The sequence below is a fragment of the Stylophora pistillata genome, chromosome 2, assembly GCF_964205215.1.
Source record: "Stylophora pistillata chromosome 2, jaStyPist1.2, whole genome shotgun sequence".
Classification (NCBI taxonomy): Eukaryota; Metazoa; Cnidaria; class Anthozoa; order Scleractinia; family Pocilloporidae; genus Stylophora; species Stylophora pistillata.
The window spans coordinates 56,723,978-56,747,558 of NC_142520.1; the positions used below are offsets into that span (position 1 = coordinate 56,723,978).

The window sequence follows — 23,581 nt, forward strand, 5'->3', positions numbered from 1 at the left end:
GATCTGAATAAAAGAGAGTAAAAAATAAGAAAAAAGGTTGTTCTCAAATGTTCTCACGTGTCCACTCACCCTCAAAAAGGGGGAAGTCCCGCTTGGTGCAGCAACCATATGGTGAAAACCGCCACATTTCTAAATCTGAGATTCATGACACGCACATATAAGATACATGATAGTAATACTGCCCATCTAAATGTAAGAAACAAGCCGAGAATTAAAGAATCTAGCCAAGAACTCTTAAAAATGATTCGATGCCATAAATCATGCAACAGTGTGCATCATGTAGCTACGTGATGTCCATTGCCCTTCAGGTCAAAATCAAAAACACAAACAGATGAAATGAAACGTACACCAGGTAAATGAGTTTTTGCTAATAACAGGTTTGCACCTGTGCCGCCTAAAATATCACATTGCAAAGTGTGTTCACATGAAGGTTACAATTTGCGAGATATTTCCTTTACAGCTCCTTGTCCTCTGAAAGACATGACACTCTGCTTAAGTTGGATTTCAATTCGAACCAATCAAAACGCTGTTCTAAGTTCTAATATAAGGACCTGATCTCACTGGCCAAAGCCATTCTGTGAAGCATAGCTTGGAAGAATGACTCAGTTAACCGTCTTGATCATAGGTTTGTTCCTCCGTGGAAATATCTGTTTGGCCGTAAACGGTAAGACTGTATTGGTGCTGCACACCATACTAAGCTAAACGTATTTAAAACACATTTGCTGCAATGTACATTCAGAGTAATCTACATGGTGACCTCTAAAACTTCGGTTGAATTTGATTGTCTGAGTTTATTTCTCCGACTTAGCTTTCGTTTCCAATCCTCCTTTTTGAATTTTGTGGAATTTCTCCATTTAGAAAAAGCCAGCACAGGAAACATTTCAGGGTGAAGCTCCCCATTTTATCCCCAGAAAGTTTTGTTGAAGAAATGGTCTTCATTTCACGGCCACCGTTAAGCTTTTAACCTCGTTTAAGTCTTGTTACCCTTATGATAAATCAGCTTCCAAACGATTCAGGAAGTACGTGCCATAGTTCTTTTTCGATCTGTCGGTTTATCTGCAACATTATACGTTAAAAAGTCCTTGGAACTTAGTCCAGCCGGTTAGAGTTTGCATTATCGGTGGTTTAAGCTAGGAGATTGTGCTAGGGCCCATAAAGAAGATTCTTGGTGGCAATGAACACACGCCCTTCTTTTGAAATTTGCCATCGTGAGCCTAACAACTTTAAGGCGCCTTCAGTTCGGGCCAAATCAGGTTGATAACATCATTCTTTCCTTTTAAGATAAATGTGCGAGGTATTCTTATGCAAAAATAAAAAAAGACACTTTTATAGTCTCGCGCTATGCCTTCTTAAGAGCGTTCGAAGCGTTTTGTTACCTTTGCAATTAATGTCCAAACGACGTCTTTCAACGAAAGTTAATAGTTTAGCTGGCTAGAGCTCGGTTTTATTCTTGCACTTCAGGGGTCGATTTCAAAACACGACCCTTGGAATTACAAATTGCTATTGACAATTACACTTCAAGCGTTGATTGGATTGACGATGTATTCTATGAAAAAATTTTTCACCAAAATTTTGACCCTCACCAATAGGTAAGTCATCAAGTCAACATATATTTTGGCGATTCGTTTGATATCAACTTTTTATCAATGGATCTTTAAAAACAGAAAGGAAACCTTTGCTCTAAAAGTATCACTGCTGAACTAGCACGATTAACTTTTCATATTTCTGTCGATGGAAAGACATGCCACGTCACCAAACAGGCAAGCACAAACCTGTCGCATAATTTGTCCTACTTCACCTTACAAGGTCATAAAGTGTCATTTGGACACATTTATTCAATCGCAGTGCATGGAATAGTCGTCACGCAAAAGTAAAACTGTACTAAATTAATTTCGGGATTTTTTTTAGAAAACCGTAATGATGTACTTTTCCTTACCTTATGGTATTCCACTCCAAACTGGTAGGCTTAACATTTCCTAAAATCTGCAAGATTGGAGCTGCAGCAGTGGATGTTCACCCCCTCAATATTGTCGATTGTCTCGTTGCACAAACATTGTATTCCCTGATGCATTCAAGGGATCCGGAACAGTGAGTACTCTTGTACAGTTCTAGTTTACACCCTTTCTTGCGGATGAAGAAACTCTATCCTATATCAACAGGCCGAGGGATCACTGCGAATGCATTAAGCTACGCAAAGCCTGAGAATAGTTTAGTGGGATCGCATTCGGGATAAATTTCTTTCATTGCTTCATTGTAAGCAAATACCTTCTCATGCTCATGTTATGTTCTTTAGTCCTATGTCTTGCTTTAAGACGTCAGTTTATCACCTTTTTAAGCAGTTAATCCTCTCCTCCACTGTAATGGGGCCATCAATGATAATTTTTCAATGACGAGGAGCTTAATGGCCTGATTCCAGGAGGAGCTGAGGGGAGCAATCCAATAACAAGGGTAGAAACCACTTAAATAAACGCAAAGAATAACGGAACAAAACGGGTCATGGCCTCACCGAGATTGTTTACTTCCGCTTTTACCATTCGTTTTAACAAAAGCTACGGAATATCAATTTTAGCGCTTTACCTTCGAAATTACAGGTTAACGTTCACGTGACAGTAAGTCATGGTGAGATGTTCTCACGTGTCCACTCACCCTCAGCTATGTGGGTTCAGTCCGTTAGCACACTTGGCTTTAAGGTGTGTTCGCGTGAGTCAGGTATTGCATCTGATGGGACCGGAATCATCAACTGGCTGGCTTTCCAAGATCATCCAAAACTTACTCACGGCAGAGCGACTTTTGATGGCATATGGACAACAGAAACTAAGTGTGACAAAGTTACCTTCTCACAGGTTAGGAAAAATGTTGAGATTCAAAGTCCAAAAATTTTTAAGCTATCAAGGTCTTTAGGTCTTTTCGATGTTCTTGGTTATGAACATATATACATTATTTTGGACAAGTTTCCATTTCTGAGTTGGCAATTTACATTTTGTAATCTTGTGGACGATCATGACAAAACCCAAATCTGGTGACGGATAAGAATGGATACTTAGAGTTTTCTCCTCTCAAGTTGTAAAAGACAAGTTGCTAGCCATTCTAATTTCAGAGCCCACATGCGTTCTGTAGTGGAGGCGCGGTGGCCTCATGGTTGGTGCGCTGGACTCCGGATCGAGTGGTCCGGGTTCGAGCCCCGACCGGGACATTGTGTTGTGTTCTTAGGCAAGACATTTTACTCTCACAGTGCCTCTCTTCACCCAGGTGTATAAATGGGTGCCGGCAATTTAACGCTGGGGGTAACCCTGCGATGGACTGGCATCCCATCCAGGGGGGGAGAAGAAATACTCCTAGTCGCTTCATGCCACAGAAACCTGCCTGATGGGCCACTAGGCTCGTAAACAGACTTTATCTTACATACGTTGTGTGGCCACGCGAAATTTGTTCTTAAATTGTAAAGTGATGCTTTGATAACATAACAGAGTTTTCCCAGAAGACCTTTCGTGTTTGTGTCAGCAAGATACACACGCGACACAAAACCAGATGACGCAATGTATGTTTGGTTGGAAAACGTAAATTCCAGAAGTTTTGAGGTGTGCATCCGGGAATCAATGGAAAACATAACGACACCACTGTGGTAAGACATACGCTCTTGAAGTTTTCAGTGGTACACGTGCGAGTCGTTTGTGTTGTTATTCTGTCTAACGGCAACACTTGCTCTGTATTTGTTTGTTGCAGGACTGGTTCGCGTTTTTTGGCGCTGGCTCTGAATTCAGTTTCACGCTGTCAGGGGAAAAGTATTTTCCAAACAGTTTTCCGCCGACAACAGAAGACAATTATGGTTTCTGTCAAGTGAGTGTAAATTACTATAATTTTTTGTGAACTTGGAGGTGCGGTTCCATGGTGAAAGATTTTGGGGAGTTCACTTCCAAACAGAAATAGTGCAATACGAATTATCTCAATCTCAAATCGTCTTATTTCTCTCTTATTTTTACAGGAAGTGCCGTTCAACACAACTTTTTATACGTATGATGCACGATCTTCGCAGTAGATAGCGCTATTTAAGCAATAGCGAAATTCAGACCTGAAAAAAATCAGGCCTGTACGGGACTCGAACCACTGACCTCTGCGATACTAGTGCAGCGCTCTAACCAATTGAGCTAACAAGCCAACTGAGAGCAGGCCGTTAAGTTGATTCGTAATGAACCCGTGAAAGTGATAAATGAGATAGAATAAATATATGAAAATCATATATTTTGAACTGCGGTATTTGATACGTATGATGCACGATCTTCGCAGTAGATAGCGCTATTTAAGCAATAGCGAAATTCAGACCTGAAAAAAATCAGGCCTGTACGGGATTCGAACCACTGACCTCTCCTAGACACATGAACATGATAACATCGCCACACAAACTCTCGGAAATCGTCAGCAACGTAAGGTGTAACAGTGAACATAAATTTGGGTATTACAGAGTAACAACTCCGTTGTTTTAAATCTTTGCAGGCTTTCCAATCGTTCATGGTCGTGTTAAGCTCCTTCCAGTTCCCAAATGTCCAGAATATAGTTGCAAGACAGTGGTATTCCCACCATACCGCTTTTATCCGAACGAAGAAGTACAAGTACTGATCACCCTTAATCACATGAACCTGAATGATTCCGTGACAGTGCACCATGCCATCACATATTGGACTGAAAAAGTAAATACGCAAAATTTTACAGTCTGCGCGATGCAGTCTGGGAGAAATGGAAACAACATTAATCCTTTCGCTACCATTGATTGGATGGCTTATCAAGGAGCCCCACCCAAGGGAACGACGGGAAGAATCAAAATGACAAAATGGTGGTCGGGAACGAATTGCGCAGATGTCACTTTTCCAAAGGTAGGTTACCATTAATTGGTAACCATTTATCAGTATAATTATTACTTTTTATCTAGGAGACGCAAGGTCGTTTTTAGGGCTTAAAAAGGTTAATAATGAAAGAAAAAACATCTTCAGGTAAAAACGCATTGTAATTTCTGAACTTTTAATATAATTTGATATTCGACTCTATTGGAAATTAAGATTGTTTACGATTACTTGATTGTCATCAATTTACATCAAACTCACTCACAGTTTCAAAAGTGAACTATGTTATTTGACATAATTTCCTCACATGCGTATAGGACAAGTTTTACGATTCGCCAAATGTACTTGTGACGTCCAATCACCAAAGAAGTGGGAAGGAACATGATGCCGCATTGATCTGGACAGAAGACGTAACCAAGGACTCGTTCAAGGCTTGTTTGCGAGAGTTGCAAAACTTTGACTGCAAGCATGAAGATATTTATGTGGTACGTGATATCCTTTCTCCGAATACAACTGCTGCAGGATCGATAACGCTATAAGATTGAGGACATTGTTTGCCAGTCCCTTTGAGTAAGAGGAATAACTTTAATTTCATTCATTTTTTCATACAATTTCAAGGTCCATTTTCTGTATGATATCATTTGCAGCTCATTGATAATGCGTTATTGTACTAACTACAAGTAAGGCTTTTAGAGTTATCTTTTTGCATTGGATCTTCACAGACCTGGTTGGCCTTTGCTAGGCTGCATAAACCGTTCTTCACTGAATATGGCTCTGTAAACTTTGCAAACACGAATCCGCCAAGAGATGAAGACAACAACGCTTACTGCGAGGTGAGTTTGAGTAATCTTTTCACAGAATGAACTTTCTCAGTAAGCGCCAGAAACTGAAAATAGTTAACGATGATTGTTTGGATAATAGCTATGAAAGATTCCTTTTAGTACCTTCTTGCTTTTTTGTTCTACTGACAGTTTGTGCACTTTACACGAAGTTACAATGCAACACCATCTGTCCAAATATCTGCCACTCACAGCACAACAGCAAGTGGAAATTTGGCACCAGTTCACAACGGTATTTCTACATGGATTGAGGTAAACAGCCAAGGTCTCGGAATACTTCCGAATGTCAAGACTAGTAAGCTTGGATATAGCTCCCTGTTATCAAAGATCACCAAAGAATTTTCTTCGATCTTCTGCTTTAATAATTCACGGTTTACATTTCAACCCGGATGACAATTATACTGCATAAAACTAGAACTCGAAAGAGATACATAACACTGGCGTAATTGTTTTTATTAGGTTCTAAGGTCAAGAAAGCCTAGAAACGTTTTTCTTAATGAAGCTTGATATGGAGATTCCTTTTTAAAGATTACTTTAAACTGTTTGCAGAACATGAATGTGTCTGGATTCAGAGTATGTGTCAAGGAATTGTACGAAACCAGATATGATCCTGTTTCAGTGACTTATGCGGTCCTCACAGGTCAGTAATTGTACCAAATAATGCAGTTAAGCTTCTGGGAGCTAGATTGGAACAATATCTTGACAGAAAGATACAAATACTTCCCTAAACTAATGAATAATGAATTTCTGTCACTCTTTCCAAGATTTAATTACACGTTGATTTCCAGACATCTGTGATCCCGGATGGAGCTACTTCAATGGATTCTGTTATTTCACAAGTGATACCTGTACAGATTGGACCACACCAGTAACGAAATGTAGACAATAAAACTCAGTCCTTATTGATGTCAACAACAATGAAGAAAATGTTTACATACAGCACCTCCACGATGGAGATAAATCCTGGCTGGGGTTGAATGACAGATCAAAAGAGGGCAATTTTAGTTGGGTTGATCGTGGACATGGAAACTTTACATCCTGGGCCGAGAATCAGCCGAATAATTTCATAAAAGAAGACTGTGTACTTGCACTCGGTATGAAACGCGACTATGAATGGAAGGACGTGCAGTGCAGTGATTGTCACGGTTCACTTGTAAGAAAGGTAAGTCAAACATATCAAAGACATCTTTTAGGTTTGGTTTTTACAGTTTGGTAGTGTTTTACGAACTAAGCAACATATTTCGCCCAAAATATATTTTAGGCACAAAATAAATTAGCGTATTGTTACTCCTTACTTTGAATGGCATGCCCCGGTGTCCATTACAAGCTACCCTGAAGACTGAGTCATCGGATAAATTGTAGGTATCCACGTAGAACTCTAGAAGGATAAACATAATGAGAAATAGCGGCAAAAAAGTCACTTTGCTCTAACAGGAGAACAAACGTAAATTAGCAATGTTGCTGGTGGTAGCACTAATGTTATACTTGTTGGTGTCATCGTAAGGACTTATATGCAATGTCATTCTACTCTCTAGATTTAAATGAATGTCAAAAGGAATGGAATTACTGTTACAGCCTTGAAATGTGTTTCAATGAACGTGGCTCGCACAAATGCAAATGTGGCGCTGGATACATTAAAGATGGATTTTCCTGTTTAATTGGTAAGAACATGTTTTCTGAAGTTTTTTTCTATTTGCTTAGAACGTCAAGAAGGAGAAACTCTAATTGTTGTAGACGCCTCATAAAATTCCACTCTTAAATGATAACACAACAAAGATATTGAGCCAGAGGTAATTATAGATTGTTACGAATATATTCCTGTAGTAAGTGCCCTTTCCCGAAATGCGACCACCCCTTGGACTATGATGTCAAACCAGCGCCCCTTTCGAATAAACATCCCTTCCTACCATCTCTTTTTTTTTAAATAGTAGGAATACAAGAACGTTTGTTTTTTATAGCCATTTCCTTTACAACTTTTTAAGTTTTAACTGCAGCAGAATCAGGACAGCGTTCTGCTCAATTAAGCGCTCTCCTTCCAATAAGTTCCCTTGGCTATAGCCCGAATTTTAAATTTCGCGCTTTCTATAAGGAAATACGGCATTTGTGGCATGGAGGAGAGTTTGGTGGGAGGTGCAAGGCAGACATGTTGAGGATAGGCCTTAAAGAGTTTGTTATAAAGGCTCTTTGAAATGTAACAAACATTATTAATTTAAACTTCGCTTGGAATGTGGCAAAGATCGATTTTAACAATTGCACAAAGCCTTTTAAAATAAGATAAAGAGACCTAACCTAGAGTTATAACCTCTTTTGTCTTTAGAGGATTATTTGCTTGAATCGCACCTAAATGCAGTATCCAGAATTACTGTATTTCAATAAATAAGACAGTGAAACATAACATCACGGTATTGTTTGTGAACATATCAGCGTGTCTCGTTAATCCTTGTTCTCTGTTGGTGACGATGTCTTGATTTACGATAAATTTTCTGTATAACTGCGTTCTGATGAGCTGAAACAGCCTGCTTTACCATCGTCGACCACTTCCGGATTTTTCTCCTTTTTTGGTCTTGGGTACGCGAAGCGTACAAACGACTATTAGAATGGGACAGAATATGCAAACGTGTCACTCACTCAGATGTAAACAAATCGATATGTCGACGGCAGACCAATTGATAACGACCTTCCGAAATTATACGGTACGCCTCTATCACATTTCCGATGTAATGCTGCGACGTTAAAATTTAACTCGAACTTTCTTTGAAGGAGTTTCGATTTTAATTAAAATACTCGTCGCAATTAGCACATGTGTAACCGAGTCAAAGCTCTTAGAAAGATTAAAGGTGTAACTTTGGGTGGAGACGCTTAATGTAATCGCTTTTCCGCGATCATCTTTCGCCGTCATTTACATTACTAGTTGTGAAACATTCCTCGCCGTTCCCGGGTATATTCTGTTTTTGACGAAGCGTCCAGGCCACTGAATCGTTCTTAAATACGACTTCAAGCCTTCATTCTTCTCACTGCGAGCTGTCAGTATTTATATCGTAATATATCGCCAAAATGAGTAACCAGCGAAATTTTATAGGGGAAATTCTAACCATTCACTCAAAATCACCCCAGCAGTTCAAAGTGATACCAAGTAGTTTCAACTGTATCCGGGAGTTACCCATTAGAATTTAATTATCTTCAAAACTCATTCAAACGCAATGTATCCTCTACTTATTCACAGTTTCCTTTGATATTCTTATTACCCAAAAGTTTTGCACGAACTGATTGAATATGAAAACGAGCTTTGCAGTTGATACAGATTAACCTGTAGGTAACGGCACTAATTACACAGAGACTGAAAGTGAAATTCGAAAACAAACAAAGCTTTGTAAACACGCCGAGCGGATATAGCGTGAGCAAAGACGAAAAGCAACAAAGAAAAAAATAAGATTCATATTTATTTTTATTAAAAGAATACCTCGACTGTGTTCTATTCTGTTGAAAAGCAAGTAGGAAGAGACTTCATTTAGAGCACTCAAGAACAAGAGAAAACTTTCTACTACGTCTAGTGATTCCCTAACACTTCTTTCGTGTTATAGCTGTTTCCCCAGCACTTTTTACAGAACAGAGCGCCGTCGAGCTCCTTTATTTGTTAAATACAACCCTACAACAGTGACGCTTTGTATGAAGAGTAAGGGGATACCATTCTTCAATTCTTAAAGGTTTTTCATAATCCGCTATACTGGAAAATGACGTCAATCACCTGAGCACTTTAAGTTACTGGTTAAAGCCTGTAGTGAAGAGCCATTCCTATCACTGGAAGAGATGTTGGCGGGCATCAGTGGATGGTTGGGGTGCCCCAACCTTCCACTATTTGTGCGACAACAAAGGACCAACAGTGACCATTATCCGTGTGGGAAAATACATATTTGGTGGATACACGAGCACATCATGGAGTAAGTACATGATTGATTGAGTTTGCTTGCCTTCTCCCCTCCTTGATGTAGAACCTATAAAATTGAAATTTGAGAATACATCTGGTTTATGATTTTAAAACAAACAAACGAACAATCATGTGTGGGGCAAGGAAATACGAGCATGAAAATACGATCATATTACGCCTTTCCTGAAGCAATTGAAATGGCTTCCTGTCTCTGGCCATTTGTATTATCTTAGGGGCCGACCATTTAACTTTTAAGAGGGGGGAGGTGGGTGATTTCTGGTCATCAAGAAATTTTTTCTAGCAATCTGCTGGGCAGGATATTTTTTTTCCGTTCTAAAATGCTCTTTTTTCCTGTTAAATTTGTGCTGCATGCAATTTTTTTCTTCCAACAAGCGCTTGCAGGAAATTGTTTTTCAAAATCACCCACCCCCCCTCCTCAAGAGTTAAATAGTCGGCCCCTTAGTGCTACCTCAGCCTTTAAATGCATGATCGGTTGTGCCGCAGAGTATCTTTCTTCGCAGCTTGTTAAACGCGCTGACATAACTAATGGTATTACTAGAAACTCGCAAAAATTGAAAATCCCTCTCTCCAAGACTAACAGCAGCCAAAGAACATTTTATTACAGACTGATAACTTTGTAGAACTCCATTGATCCATGGCTTAAACTATGCAAAAACGTTAATATCTTTAAGCATTCACTCAGAACTACTGAAGTTATTACAAGAATTTTCAGACAATTAATTATGTAATTATGAATTATTAATTATTAATTATTAATTATGAATGAATTCGTTCAACAATAATGGCAGCCACACGCGTTCTTCTGTGCTCCCTACTTGTGCTTATAGTATTTGTTGCTGAACATCGCGAACAGTTTCAAACCAATCCCACATGTTCAGGAAGATTGTTTCGCTCCACCAGATGCTTTAGAAAGAAATTTCTTACGAGAAGAATAGCCTTTTATCCCAATACAACTGCTACCTTCAACCCGAGCTTCGACCTGCTTATCTGCTGCGGTGATGTTCATCCGATGCCAGGACCGAGTGCATTCTTCAGGCCACATACCTCAAATTTATCAGCTATGTTGCTAAATGCCCGCAGCCTTCGTAATAAGCTAACGGACTTCCAGGCTTCAATCTACTCCGCTAATGTTGACATTTTGGTGATTACCGAAACTTGGCTTACAGCCGCCATTTTGGATCATGAAGTCCTTCCGAGAGGTTACAACGTTTATCGTCGCGACAGGGAAGAGGAGAGGAGAGGCGGAGGCGTTTTGATTGCTATAAGAGACAATATTTCATCCCAACGTCGCCGGGATATAGAAACAAATTGTGAGCTTGTGGTCGTCGAAGTCAATCCGACGAAGGCCAATAAGTTCCTTCTTTATGGCTTTTACCGTCCTCCGTCGACTAATAGCGAATATTTGCTGGAGCTCAAACAATCTCTGTCACATGAGGAATTGAATACCCCACTTTTTCTCTGTGGTGACTTTAATTTTCCTGATATCAACTGGAACCATCAAGCAGCTCCGGGCTTAGATAATCTTCCAAATATGTTTTGCGATATCGTCAGTGACACGTTTCTAACACAGATGAATCATTCCACAGCAAGAATCACCATAACTATGGAATCACAGATAACGCAGAGAATATTCTTGACCTCGTTTTTACTAACCAACCCGAACGTGTATGTGAAATGGAGACATTCGAATGTCAATTCACCACGGATCACCTTGGAGTCGCCTTCTTTATTAAAACCAAAGTCAAAAGAGAGCGTGTTGTTCGTTATGCGTACGACTTTAAGACAGCTAATTTTGACGCGCTGAGACAAGCACTCTCAGTTACTTCTCTAGACATGGGATTTGATGAAAGTGATGTTGATCAATGTTGGGAAAGTTGGCGTGATCTATTCTTGAATGCCGTTGAGTCATATATACCAAAGATCAAGCTTAAAGATGCGAAATCTCCAAGATGGATTGATGGTGAAATTGTCAAACTATCAAGGAAAAAGAAACGACTATGGAAACGAGCAAAACAGTCTAATTCGGCCGTGCATTGGGACAATTACAGGTCAATACGTAAACAAATCAAAACCGCTACGAAACGTAAATACCGTGCGTTCCTAAAGGAACTTCAAGTCGATCTAAAGGATAATCCAAAAAAGTTTTGGAACTTTTATAGATCGAAAACAAAGTCTGCAAGGATTCCAAAAGTTGTCCACCTTGGTAGTGCTAAAGCCTCAACCCCCTCGGCCAAGGCAAATCTATTTAATCACTTTTTTGCCTCCGTGTTTTTGAAGCCCGATTTGCATACAGTAGAAACAACAACCACTTTTACTGCACAAGATAATGAATTGTATTCTATTCAAGCAACAATCCAGGAAGTGTTGAAAGCGCTGAAAAACATTGACCCATCCAAGGCGTGTGGCCCTGATCAAATACCGGGCAGAATATTACGGGAATGTTCATCTGAAATTGCACCTTCTCTAACACGTTTAATTAATATTTCTTTAAGAGTTGGCTGTGTCCCACAGGATTGGAAGCGTGCAAACGTTGTTCCTGTTTATAAAAAAGGTGACAACGAAGATGTCTGTAGCTATAGAGCAATCTCACTGTTAAGCCTTATTTACAAGATTACTGAGCGCATTGTTCTTGATCGTTTCTCCAACTTTATTGCCGATAAAATCTATCCCATGCAACATGGTTTCGTCAAAGGACGCTCTACTATCACTCAGCTCCTCGACACAGTACACCGGATGGTCAGAACAATCGACCATGGCGAACAAACGGATGTCGCCTTCTTGGATTTCTCCAAGGCATTTGATTCAGTATCTCATGCACATCTAATCAGTAAGCTGGATCAGTCTGGAATTAAGGGACCATTGTTGCACTGGTTCATAAGCTACCTTGGCAATAGGCTACAGCGAGTTGTAATTGATGGTAAAAGCTCAAATTGGTTACCTGTCACCTCAGGAGTCCCACAGGGTTCTCTACTTGGACCTGCTTTATTTGTGTTGTTTATTAATGATATGCCGAGTGCGTTATCTCACTCAAGCACATTGGCTCTGTTTGCTGATGACGCTAAGTGCTTCCGCACCATAAGATCTTATGCTGACTGTGCTTTGCTACAAGACGAAATTGACAAGCTGGTTGACTGGAGTAACAACTGGAAGCTGGCCTTCAATGTTGACAAATGCTCACTTTGCACAGTAACACGGAAACGCAGCTCCATAATTTGCAACTACAGAATGGGAGAGAAGGCTCTTAGCAGGGGGAGAGCCCAGCGCGATCTCGGGGTACTTATGTCAGATACAGCTAGCTTCAATGATCACATCCAAGCCCAGGTAAACAAGGCTAACAAAATGCTGGGTTTTATTCGTCGCACTATCAGCGGAAGCAAAATTTTATTACCAACTCTGAGATCCCTTTATGTGGCTCTCGTACGTTCTCACCTTGAGTACGCCTCTGAAATCTGGAGCCCAAAATCAATTACTATGATAAAAAGAATAGAAGGGGTGCAACGACGTGCGACTCGGCTTATGTTACCCGATTTTAGCTATAATGAACGCCTAAAACGTCTCAACCTGCTACCACTGGTTTACCGCAGAGAAGTCAAGGATCTTTCAACTTTTTATAAACTGAAGTGCGGGCATTTTAACTCTTCACTTAAGTCGTATTTTCAATTTTGTTCAGATGAGAGATTAAGATCGCATGCAAGTAATAAACTAAGAATTAATAGATTCAGGACGGAACTTTTTAAGGGAACATTTTTTAATAGGATTCCGTATCTATGGAACAATCTGCCTGATGCGTTGAGGACGGCTAGCTGTAGTGTTTCTTCTTTTAAGAGACTATGCACTAATTTTTATAACGATAGGGTTTTCGACCCTGAGCACCCATGTACCACCTGGGCTAAACCAGCACTTAGTTAGTAAGGTTGTTAGTTAGTAAGTTAGTTAGATTACTCAGTTAGGTAGTTAGCAGCTAGCCAGTTACATACCTTGATTAAGTTTTTTATATATCCATATATTTTCTTCATAATGGGTTGACTAGCACGTATGGTTCGTCAGTTCCCTTCTAGTCTTCCCCACTGCCTTGTTATGTAACCTAATTTGTTATTATTGTGTGTTCTTTTGTTTTATTTTCCCATGTAATTGCAGTGAAATGGAATAAATTAAATTAAATTAAATTAATGTATTACAATTAATCATGTATTACAATAAGTCGTTGTAATACACTGTAAAGAAGTTTTTTAAATTAATCAGATATTAACCTTAAGGGCATGTAAACCCAACAATATCGTACATTTTCTTCTCACATAGCTGTTTAGCAAATATATCAAGTACACCAAAGGTGCAATTCGTTTTTTCTCGAAAGTCTATTTTCACCATGCAAAAGTTCTTCCAGATTCGAAACATTCGCCATCTCGAGTTGCGCCATCTTTCCTGTGACGTCACGGGTGGAACCTTCCGGTACTGGAGATCAAAAACGCATGAGATATCTCTAAGTCTCCTTCGCATCCCTTGTTTGCTGGTCTCGTTCCGATTTTTATACTTACAATTTGGTTGAATATATTCAATTTTTTCAAAAGGGTAAAGCGTTGTGTCAACCAGTTTTGTAGTAATTCAAACAAACCCGGGCACACAATGCATAAATTTCCAAAAGAACCATGTTTGAAGCGACAAAGGGTTAAATTTGTTGAAGTGAAAAGAGCCAATTTCGTCGATCGAGTCGTCCAAACATTCTGTTGTTTGAAGCAGTCACTTTTCAGCAGACTGTTTTGAGAAAAGCTACATGGTGGAAATGGGCCTTAAAAAAAACTTTGCTATAAACCTCACAAAGCAATGCAACAACAGTCATCAGTCATCAAAGTGCAACTCGACAACGGAGTTCACTTCAAACCTCTCAAAGCGCCGATAGTAAAAAACGCGCAGGAAAGGGTTTATGAGATCATTGACCAAATGTATCGAGGCAAACACACTTTAATGGCATGACTAAGAAATGGCTTCAACAAACTCCCAATCCGCCTGGATACACAGTCCGCCCTTACTGAAAACAATTTTCAGATAAATTATCCGTTTATCTCTGGAAACTTAAACAGAAAAATCACTGGGGACACGCTTGTGAGAGAAAAAAAAAGTGCAATTTGAAGGCGATAATGCGACACGACTACAAAGCCATATGGTGAGTCCGTGCCGGTCTGTCTATACCTTTGTTCTTACTCTTTTCGGGTGTAATTATTTGTGAGGTACTGCTGCCTGTACGCGCGATAGCCCGTCTCCAGCACCCATCTATCGAGGCAGGTTGTTTGAAAACCTGGATGTTTAGTAAGTCATCTTGGTTTCATGCTCTTGTTCCTTTACATTTCGCTTAGCCTCCTTTGCAGACGTTCTGTGTGTGTCGAATTAAAAATATCTACCCCGACGAACGCACAAAGAACTTCTGCAAAGGAGGCTACATTTCGCCACACTTGCCCGATTTCCGTACAACAGAAGCGTTCATATGTTTTCGCCATTGGCTGACAAATTTCATACTCGCACCATTGATAATTTTATATAAAACAAACACAGAAGCTTATGTTAAAAAAAAAAATTATCTTGCATTCCTTTAGATTTTCAACCTACATTATTAGGTTTTCATGCCAAATGAAAATAAATCAGACAATGGATTAAGTAACAGTCTGTGTTTCTGAGACACTCGGCATCGCTGTCAACTGGTTTTGTGCTGCCTTCATGCGGATCGTTCGGTGAACCCTACGCGGCTTATATTAATAAGGACGTGGCCCAGACTGTCCTAGAGGTTCTGAAGCATCCCCACTGCTGTCATATAATTTTAAGGCATTCGAGTCACTCTCTTCTGAAAAAAGATCGTCCGAACTATTGCTAGGAAACTGTGTTGCGTAATATGTTAGTTCCACCGCTTACGTCACGACCCCTCGCTATTGACGGTTTTCACCGGAAGTGGAATTTCAGTTAAAAATGCCAATTTTCTCTCTAAAAGAAGTCGAATTGGGCAAAACGAATCGCAAATTCGTATTCTAAACCACTTTTTACGTAGTATAAGAAAAACATGTATTTTTGGGTTTACATGCCCTTTAAAGTACATATAACTATGTTTGATAGTTTACTATTTAATGTGAATATTGTCTTTGAAAAGCCCTTATGGGGAAGGATAATGAAGTACGTAAATAACGTAAAAGAAAACAGTACAATGGGGTCCATGGCGAGCAAGGTGCGAAAGAAACGAAAGACATGCTCAGACAGGGTTTTGTAACTTTGCATTGGCGGTTGAAACCTGCCCCAAATTTCAACCGTAGCTGGGGAATTTAGGGATTTCTCAGATTTTTGATAAGGTAAAGGAAACCGGAGCTTTCAATATTATTTCAAGGATAAGTTTTCGTCCGGACTTCTTTGGGCCTAACGGGGAGAAATTCGATTTAATAATTCTACTCATCACTAGAGATCGGGGACATTTCGAGCCCGTTACGAAATGTCAGCGGTTTATCGTATTACAGAAAATTCAATATGGCGACGGTGCAAGTGAAGTGACCACCAGATCGAAGCAGATTTTAAGAGTTTGTGTGGGAAAATGGAGTCAGAATTATGAGTTTACTCGTATACCCTGGGAAAAGGTAAGCTTGAGTTTGAGTATTTCTTTTTCGTAGAGATGGACGCCTTAACCGGTGCAGGCTGCATTTCCAACCACGCAGCGAAAGAATATCCCATTCTTTGACAGCTATTTTGAAAAAACAATCTTTTTCCATACATTTTCTTATACTGTTTCGGTGCCATTTTGCTTGTAACACGAGAACCCCCTCCGCCATATTGTTCCAAATTACTGGCAATGACTGGGGCGATTAAGACTAATGTTCTCAGGAAAATACTATTTACGAATGTTTTACAGTGATTGATGCTAATTGGTTAGGTAAGTTGAGGTAAGGTAAACTTTATTTGATAAGTAGGTTGAGATTGTTTGGCAGCCGAAGGGCTGATGTGGACCTACTATTTACAATCAAAACTTAATAAACACAAAAGATATTAACAAAAGAATAAAAGCTATGCACAGGGAGAAAACAATATATATCCATGCAAAAAACTGAGATTTACAAGAGCCTAATTGAAATAATAATATAATACCAGAAAATAAAATGCTTAAAAGTATATAAATCATCATTTTTGCGGTTAAGGGATCTGATTTGAAATTAACGCACACCACCTTCGAATAAATGCCGCCCTTGAATCTTCTGCGCTTGGGAAGCGCTAAAATGTAACTTGCGCCGCAGCGTTCAATCGAGTAAACGGGATACATAGAATAACCCAGTCTGGTAAATTTGGAAAGTTAATGCTCTTTGCACATGCTGATAGCCGGAGTCAAAGTCGTTCAATTTCATGAACGTCTCTGAAAATTTTAAATACATATGTGGAGCAACGATTGGTTTGCTCCCTTGAAACGAATCGACAGTTAAGTTATGTTTCGAATTCTTTACTTATCATTTAGCTTCTGGTTGTGGATACCAGTACTCTTCGAGCGCCTTTTTGTTCTCATTGGTTAACAAGCCAGGGTGGGGACCAGTGAAACTGACCCAACAAGGGCAGTATAGTCATCGCAGATATTCCACATTCAGTTGTTCTAGCTATGGACCCACATTTGGTGGAGTACACAATATTTACATCGCCAGCTACGCCTCATCCAACACAAATTCTTACTCAAACCTTGGATGGACCTACAGCTTACCATATAGCCACGGTTATGGCAGCTCCTTCGCTTATTCGTTCCTGGCAGGAAATAACCGACTTCAACCTGATGAAGTTGAAGTGTTTTACGAAACTACTTAACACAGATCTGTCCGATCAAACGTCATAAAAAATTCGCACAGGATTTAGATAACAAAAAAAAAAAACGTTAATTCAGTAAATGAAACTGACTTATGATTTAATTTGGATATATCAACAAAGTTGAAATGGTAAATTGGCCACCGTAATGATTACAAAAGCTGACGTTTCGAGCGTTAGCCCTTCGTCGGAGCGAATAGAGGAATTGTGGGTTGTGTGTGCTTTTAAAGGCAGAAAATGGAGCTACGTTATTGGTGGGTGCATGGCAACGAGAAAAACATGAATAAATTAGTGGAATGAAAAGCGTTCATTGATCCCTGTGGGATTTAGACTGCCGGTTTGAAAGATGAGCTTTTGTTCAAGATTTTTACGGCTTTCCGTGCCACCTAAGTGCAAGGAAAGACCGCAGATTGCCATATGTTGCTTAGAATGATTGGGTAAATTAAAATGTCTAGCGACTGGTTTCGATGTGTCCTTGTCATTCCTTTCCACGTCTCGAAGGTGTTCTCGGAATCGGTCACTTAGTCTTCTGCCTGTTTCGCCGATGTATATCTTTTTGCAATAAGTGCAAGTTATGCAATAGATTACATTAGCGGAGGTGCACGTGAAGTAATCGGTGATCTTAATGGATCGTTTAGGTCCCGATATTTTATCAGTGTTGTGAATGAAAGGACACGTTTTGCATCGTGCACGAGCGCATTTAAAAGTGCCTGGTTGCTCATTAGTCTGAAAAGAACTTCTGACCAAAAAATTGCCTAAGTTTTTGTCGCGTTTGAATGAAATGAGCGGAGGCTGCGAAAAGATAGTGCCTGTCTCTGGATCGTTTTGAAGTAATTTGAAGTTTTTAAGAATGATGGATTTAACTGAGTGGTTGTGAGGGTGAAACGTGAGAGTGAATGGAATGCGGTCGGAATCTTCCTTATGCGACGTTTGTAGTGCTGAATGTCGATCAATAAGTTGAGCGCGGTGGTAACCCGCTTGAACGACGGAAACAGGGTAACCACGTTCATCGAAGAACTGGCACATTGACTCTGATTTGTGGTGAAAATCAGAGTCATTACTACATAAACGACGAAGTCTTAGAAACTGAGAAAAAGGAATGGAATTCTTAACGTGAGATGGATGAGAAGACGAATATAACAAGTAATTATGCGAGTCTGTAGGTTTGTAATACACACTAGTGCATAAACCGTTACCTTCAATTGAAACTTTGACGTCTAAGAAGGATAAAGAATTGTCAGAAATTTCCCAAGTATATTTCAGAGCCGGGTGAAAAGAACTGACTGCAGTTATGAATTGAGTGAGCTCCTCTCTGGTAGAGGAGGTAGCGCCGATACAGTCGTCGATGTAGCGACCGTAGAGTTCAGGTTTGGACCCGTTGTATTGGCTGAAAAATTGGTGTTCGACAAAACCTACAAAAAGATTGGCATAGCTAGGTCCCATTTTGGTGCCCATGGCTACACCATTCGTTTGTTTGAAGAAGTTGTTTCCGAATGAAAAACAATTGAGTGTGAGCACTAGTTCGGCTAAGCGTAGTAGTGTTTCAGATTTAGGTTCCTTAACAGTACGTTGATCAAAAAAATGTTTAAGGGCCAGAAGGCCTTCGCCATTAGGAATGACAGTGTAAAGAGACGTAATGTCCATGGTGAAAAGGAGTTTGTTTTGGCCGAGGAAATTAAAGTCTTGAAAAATTTGAAGAGCGTGTTGGCTGTCTTTAATATATGATGGTAAAGTTTTGACGATGGGAGCCATAATTTTGTCTAAATAGCTGGAGATAAGTTCGGTAGGGCAACTGCAAGCCGAGACAATGGGCCGACCCGGGTTGTTAGGTTTGTGAATTTTAGGTAAAAAGTAAATACGAGAAGTTCTAGGAGTGGTTATAATGAGATTCTTTGCTGTGGCCGGCAATTCTTGTTTAGTTATGAGTTGGTTGATCGTATTCTTGACGGAGTTTTGATTGCTGGCAATGAGGTCTTTGTCGATCTTTTGATAAAAAGAGGTGTCAGAAAGTTGCCGCAAAGCTTCTTTTTGGTAGAGGTCGGTGCGCCAAACAACGACTGAGCCGCCCTTATCGGCCGCTTTGATAACTATGTCTTTGCGTTTTCTAAGACTTTTTAGAGCCGACCACTCTTCAGAAGAGAGATTAGAAAATTTGGTAATACGTTTGAAATTGAGTTTGTTGATATCGTGGCGGCATTTTTTGATAAAAAAGTCTAATGATGCGAATTGGCCCTCTGGGGGAGTCCATTTAGACTTTCGAGTCTGAAGTGTTTCGAAAGTGTCTTTGTTCGAGGTGTTAGAATCATCCTCTTTGTTGTGAAAAAAGGCTTTTAATTGAACGCGGCGAAGGAATTTTTCTACGTCTTGTTTAATTGAGAATTCGTCCGTTGTTTTAGAAATGGGAACGAAATTTAAGCCCTTACTGAGGACGGATTTTTCTGAATCGGAAAGTGAGAGGTTTTCTGGAATGGTAACTACAGTTTTGAGGTTTTCTGGTGATGAGTGGTTAGCGATTTGGGGACCGATAAGTTGGTCAAGTTTTTGGGCCTTAATTTGGTTTAAATGATTGAAAAGTTTCGAATTAGTTTCCTGAATTTTGGCGCGGATAGATTGTAATAAAACTGCTGGACAGATTTTGGAAAGTTCAGAGCGGCAATGTAGGATTTGTTCGGTGAGGCGATTACGTTTTTGGCACATAGCTCTAATGGTGATTCTCATGATGTTACGTGAAAAAGAATTTTGGGCGCATTGAATTTTGGTGGTGGTATTGTTTGGTGAATGAAGATGCATGAAAATTGGAGCGAAAAACTTGACCAACTTATCGGTCCCCAAATCGCTAACCACTCATCACCAGAAAACCTCAAAACTGTAGTTACCATTCCAGAAAACCTCTCACTTTCCGATTCAGAAAAATCCGTCCTCAGTAAGGGCTTAAATTTCGTTCCCATTTCTAAAACAACGGACGAATTCTCAATTAAACAAGACGTAGAAAAATTCCTTCGCCGCGTTCAATTAAAAGCCTTTTTTCACAACAAAGAGGATGATTCTAACACCTCGAACAAAGACACTTTCGAAACACTTCAGACTCGAAAGTCTAAATGGACTCCCCCAGAGGGCCAATTCGCATCATTAGACTTTTTTATCAAAAAATGCCGCCACGATATCAACAAACTCAATTTCAAACGTATTACCAAATTTTCTAATCTCTCTTCTGAAGAGTGGTCGGCTCTAAAAAGTCTTAGAAAACGCAAAGACATAGTTATCAAAGCGGCCGATAAGGGCGGCTCAGTCGTTGTTTGGCGCACCGACCTCTACCAAAAAGAAGCTTTGCGGCAACTTTCTGACACCTCTTTTTATCAAAAGATCGACAAAGACCTCATTGCCAGCAATCAAAACTCCGTCAAGAATACGATCAACCAACTCATAACTAAACAAGAATTGCCGGCCACAGCAAAGAATCTCATTATAACCACTCCTAGAACTTCTCGTATTTACTTTTTACCTAAAATTCACAAACCTAACAACCCGGGTCGGCCCATTGTCTCGGCTTGCAGTTGCCCTACCGAACTTATCTCCAGCTATTTAGACAAAATTATGGCTCCCATCGTCAAAACTTTACCATCATATATTAAAGACAGCCAACACGCTCTTCAAATTTTTCAAGACTTTAATTTCCTCGGCCAAAACAAACTCCTTTTCACCATGGACATTACGTCTCTTTACACTGTCATTCCTAATGGCGAAGGCCTTCTGGCCCTTAAACATTTTTTTGATCAACGTACTGTTAAGGAACCTAAATCTGAAACACTACTACGCTTAGCCGAACTAGTGCTCACACTCAATTGTTTTTCATTCGGAAACAACTTCTTCAAACAAACGAATGGTGTAGCCATGGGCACCAAAATGGGACCTAGCTATGCCAATCTTTTTGTAGGTTTTGTCGAACACCAATTTTTCAGCCAATACAACGGGTCCAAACCTGAACTCTACGGTCGCTACATCGACGACTGTATCGGCGCTACCTCCTCTACCAGAGAGGAGCTCACTCAATTCATAACTGCAGTCAATTCTTTTCACCCGGCTCTGAAATATACTTGGGAAATTTCTGACAATTCTTTATCCTTCTTAGACGTCAAAGTTTCAATTGAAGGTAACGGTTTATGCACTAGTGTGTATTACAAACCTACAGACTCGCATAATTACTTGTTATATTCGTCTTCTCATCCATCTCACGTTAAGAATTCCATTCCTTTTTCTCAGTTTCTAAGACTTCGTCGTTTATGTAGTAATGACTCTGATTTTCACCACAAATCAGAGTCAATGTGCCAGTTCTTCGATGAACGTGGTTACCCTGTTTCCGTCGTTCAAGCGGGTTACCACCGCGCTCAACTTATTGATCGACATTCAGCACTACAAACGTCGCATAAGGAAGATTCCGACCGCATTCCATTCACTCTCACGTTTCACCCTCACAACCACTCAGTTAAATCCATCATTCTTAAAAACTTCAAATTACTTCAAAACGATCCAGAGACAGGCACTATCTTTTCGCAGCCTCCGCTCATTTCATTCAAACGCGACAAAAACTTAGGCAATTTTTTGGTCAGAAGTTCTTTTCAGACTAATGAGCAACCAGGCACTTTTAAATGCGCTCGTGCACGATGCAAAACGTGTCCTTTCATTCACAACACTGATAAAATATCGGGACCTAAACGATCCATTAAGATCACCGATTACTTCACGTGCACCTCCGCTAATGTAATCTATTGCATAACTTGCACTTATTGCAAAAAGATATACATCGGCGAAACAGGCAGAAGACTAAGTGACCGATTCCGAGAACACCTTCGAGACGTGGAAAGGAATGACAAGGACACATCGAAACCAGTCGCTAGACATTTTAATTTACCCAATCATTCTAAGCAACATATGGCAATCTGCGGTCTTTCCTTGCACTTAGGTGGCACGGAAAGCCGTAAAAATCTTGAACAAAAGCTCATCTTTCAAACCGGCAGTCTAAATCCCACAGGGATCAATGAACGCTTTTCATTCCACTAATTTATTCATGTTTTTCTCGTTGCCATGCACCCACCAATAACGTAGCTCCATTTTCTGCCTTTAAAAGCACACACAACCCACAATTCCTCTATTCGCTCCGACGAAGGGCTAACGCTCGAAACGTCAGCTTTTGTAATCATTACGGTGGCCAATTTACCATTTCAACTTTGTTGATATATCCAAATTATTTCGTTACTCCCACCGACGCAGCCCCAAACAGTTTCTTTCGAAACTATCAGCCTTTATTCATTTGACTTATGATTTGCACGTTTCCTTTGTAGACCCTGATCACTTTAAAGGCTAGATACGTAAAGTAGATTTATAATTAACCGCATGAAAAGTTAGAAAAGTAATAAAAGATTTTAAAAAGTAGCTATCAAAATGTTTGTATATATTGGTGAAAAATAAGGTGGTTATCGTTTTTCCTTCCGCTCCCTGAAGCAATCGATGGTCACGTGACACACTTATGACCGCGCATGACCCTCTGTCAGATAAAATGAAATATATGAAGTTCATATATTTTGAACTGGGGTATTAGATATGTATGATGCACGATCCTCGCGGTAGATAGCGCTATTTAAGCAATAGCGAAAATCAGACCTGAAAAAAATCAGGCCTGTACGGGATTCGAACCACTGACCTCTGCGATACTAGTGCAGCGCTCTACCAATTGAGCTAACAAGCCAACTGGGAGTAGGCCGTCAAGTTGATTCGTAATAAACCCGTGAAAGGGATGAATCAGATACAATGAAATATATGAAGTTCATATATTTTGAACAGCGGTATTAGATACCGCAGTTGGCTTGTTAGCTCAATATTAACAGTTGGCTTGTTAGCTCAGTTGGTAGAGCGCTGCACCAGTATCGCAGAGGTCAGTGGTTCGAATCCCGTACAGGCCTGACTTTTTTCAGGTCTGATTTTCGCTATTGCTTAAATAGCGCTATCTACTGCGAGGATCGTGCATCATACGTATGACCCTCTGTATTTTAGTAACTCGCGCAGCATCGAAGATGTTTACTTTTACCCTCGGTCGTCGATGCATTTTTCATTTATGCAATTTAGCAAGAATACTTGCGTTTATGTGACAAATTAAA

The 23,581-nt window shown here is 40.0% G+C and overlaps 1 protein-coding gene and 2 long non-coding RNA genes across 3 annotated transcripts; all 3 read left to right on the forward strand.

The window, feature by feature from the left end:
* The first annotated feature begins 1,915 nt into the window (after window positions 1-1,915).
* LOC148740568 (uncharacterized) lies at window positions 1,916-3,592 on the forward strand. The gene is made up of 3 exons (XR_015997093.1): window positions 1,916-2,088; window positions 2,592-2,843; window positions 3,468-3,592. It is a non-coding gene; the product is annotated as an uncharacterized LOC148740568 (long non-coding RNA).
* Window position 3,593: 1 nt separating this feature from the next.
* LOC148740569 (uncharacterized) lies at window positions 3,594-4,009 on the forward strand. The gene is made up of 3 exons (XR_015997094.1): window positions 3,594-3,622; window positions 3,724-3,837; window positions 3,983-4,009. It is a non-coding gene; the product is annotated as an uncharacterized LOC148740569 (long non-coding RNA).
* A 386-nt stretch (window positions 4,010-4,395) lies between these two features.
* On the forward strand, window positions 4,396-17,525 carry LOC148740570 (uncharacterized). The gene is made up of 10 exons (XM_088749807.1): window positions 4,396-4,868; window positions 5,153-5,320; window positions 5,558-5,668; window positions 5,807-5,926; window positions 6,224-6,314; window positions 6,463-6,836; window positions 7,210-7,335; window positions 9,379-9,612; window positions 16,112-16,228; window positions 17,095-17,525. Exons 1-6 carry the CDS (start codon window positions 4,629-4,631, stop codon window positions 6,561-6,563), a joined length of 831 nt encoding a protein of 276 aa, XP_088605933.1. The 5' UTR covers window positions 4,396-4,628; the 3' UTR covers window positions 6,564-6,836; window positions 7,210-7,335; window positions 9,379-9,612; window positions 16,112-16,228; window positions 17,095-17,525.
* The last annotated feature ends 6,056 nt before the right edge of the window (window positions 17,526-23,581 follow it).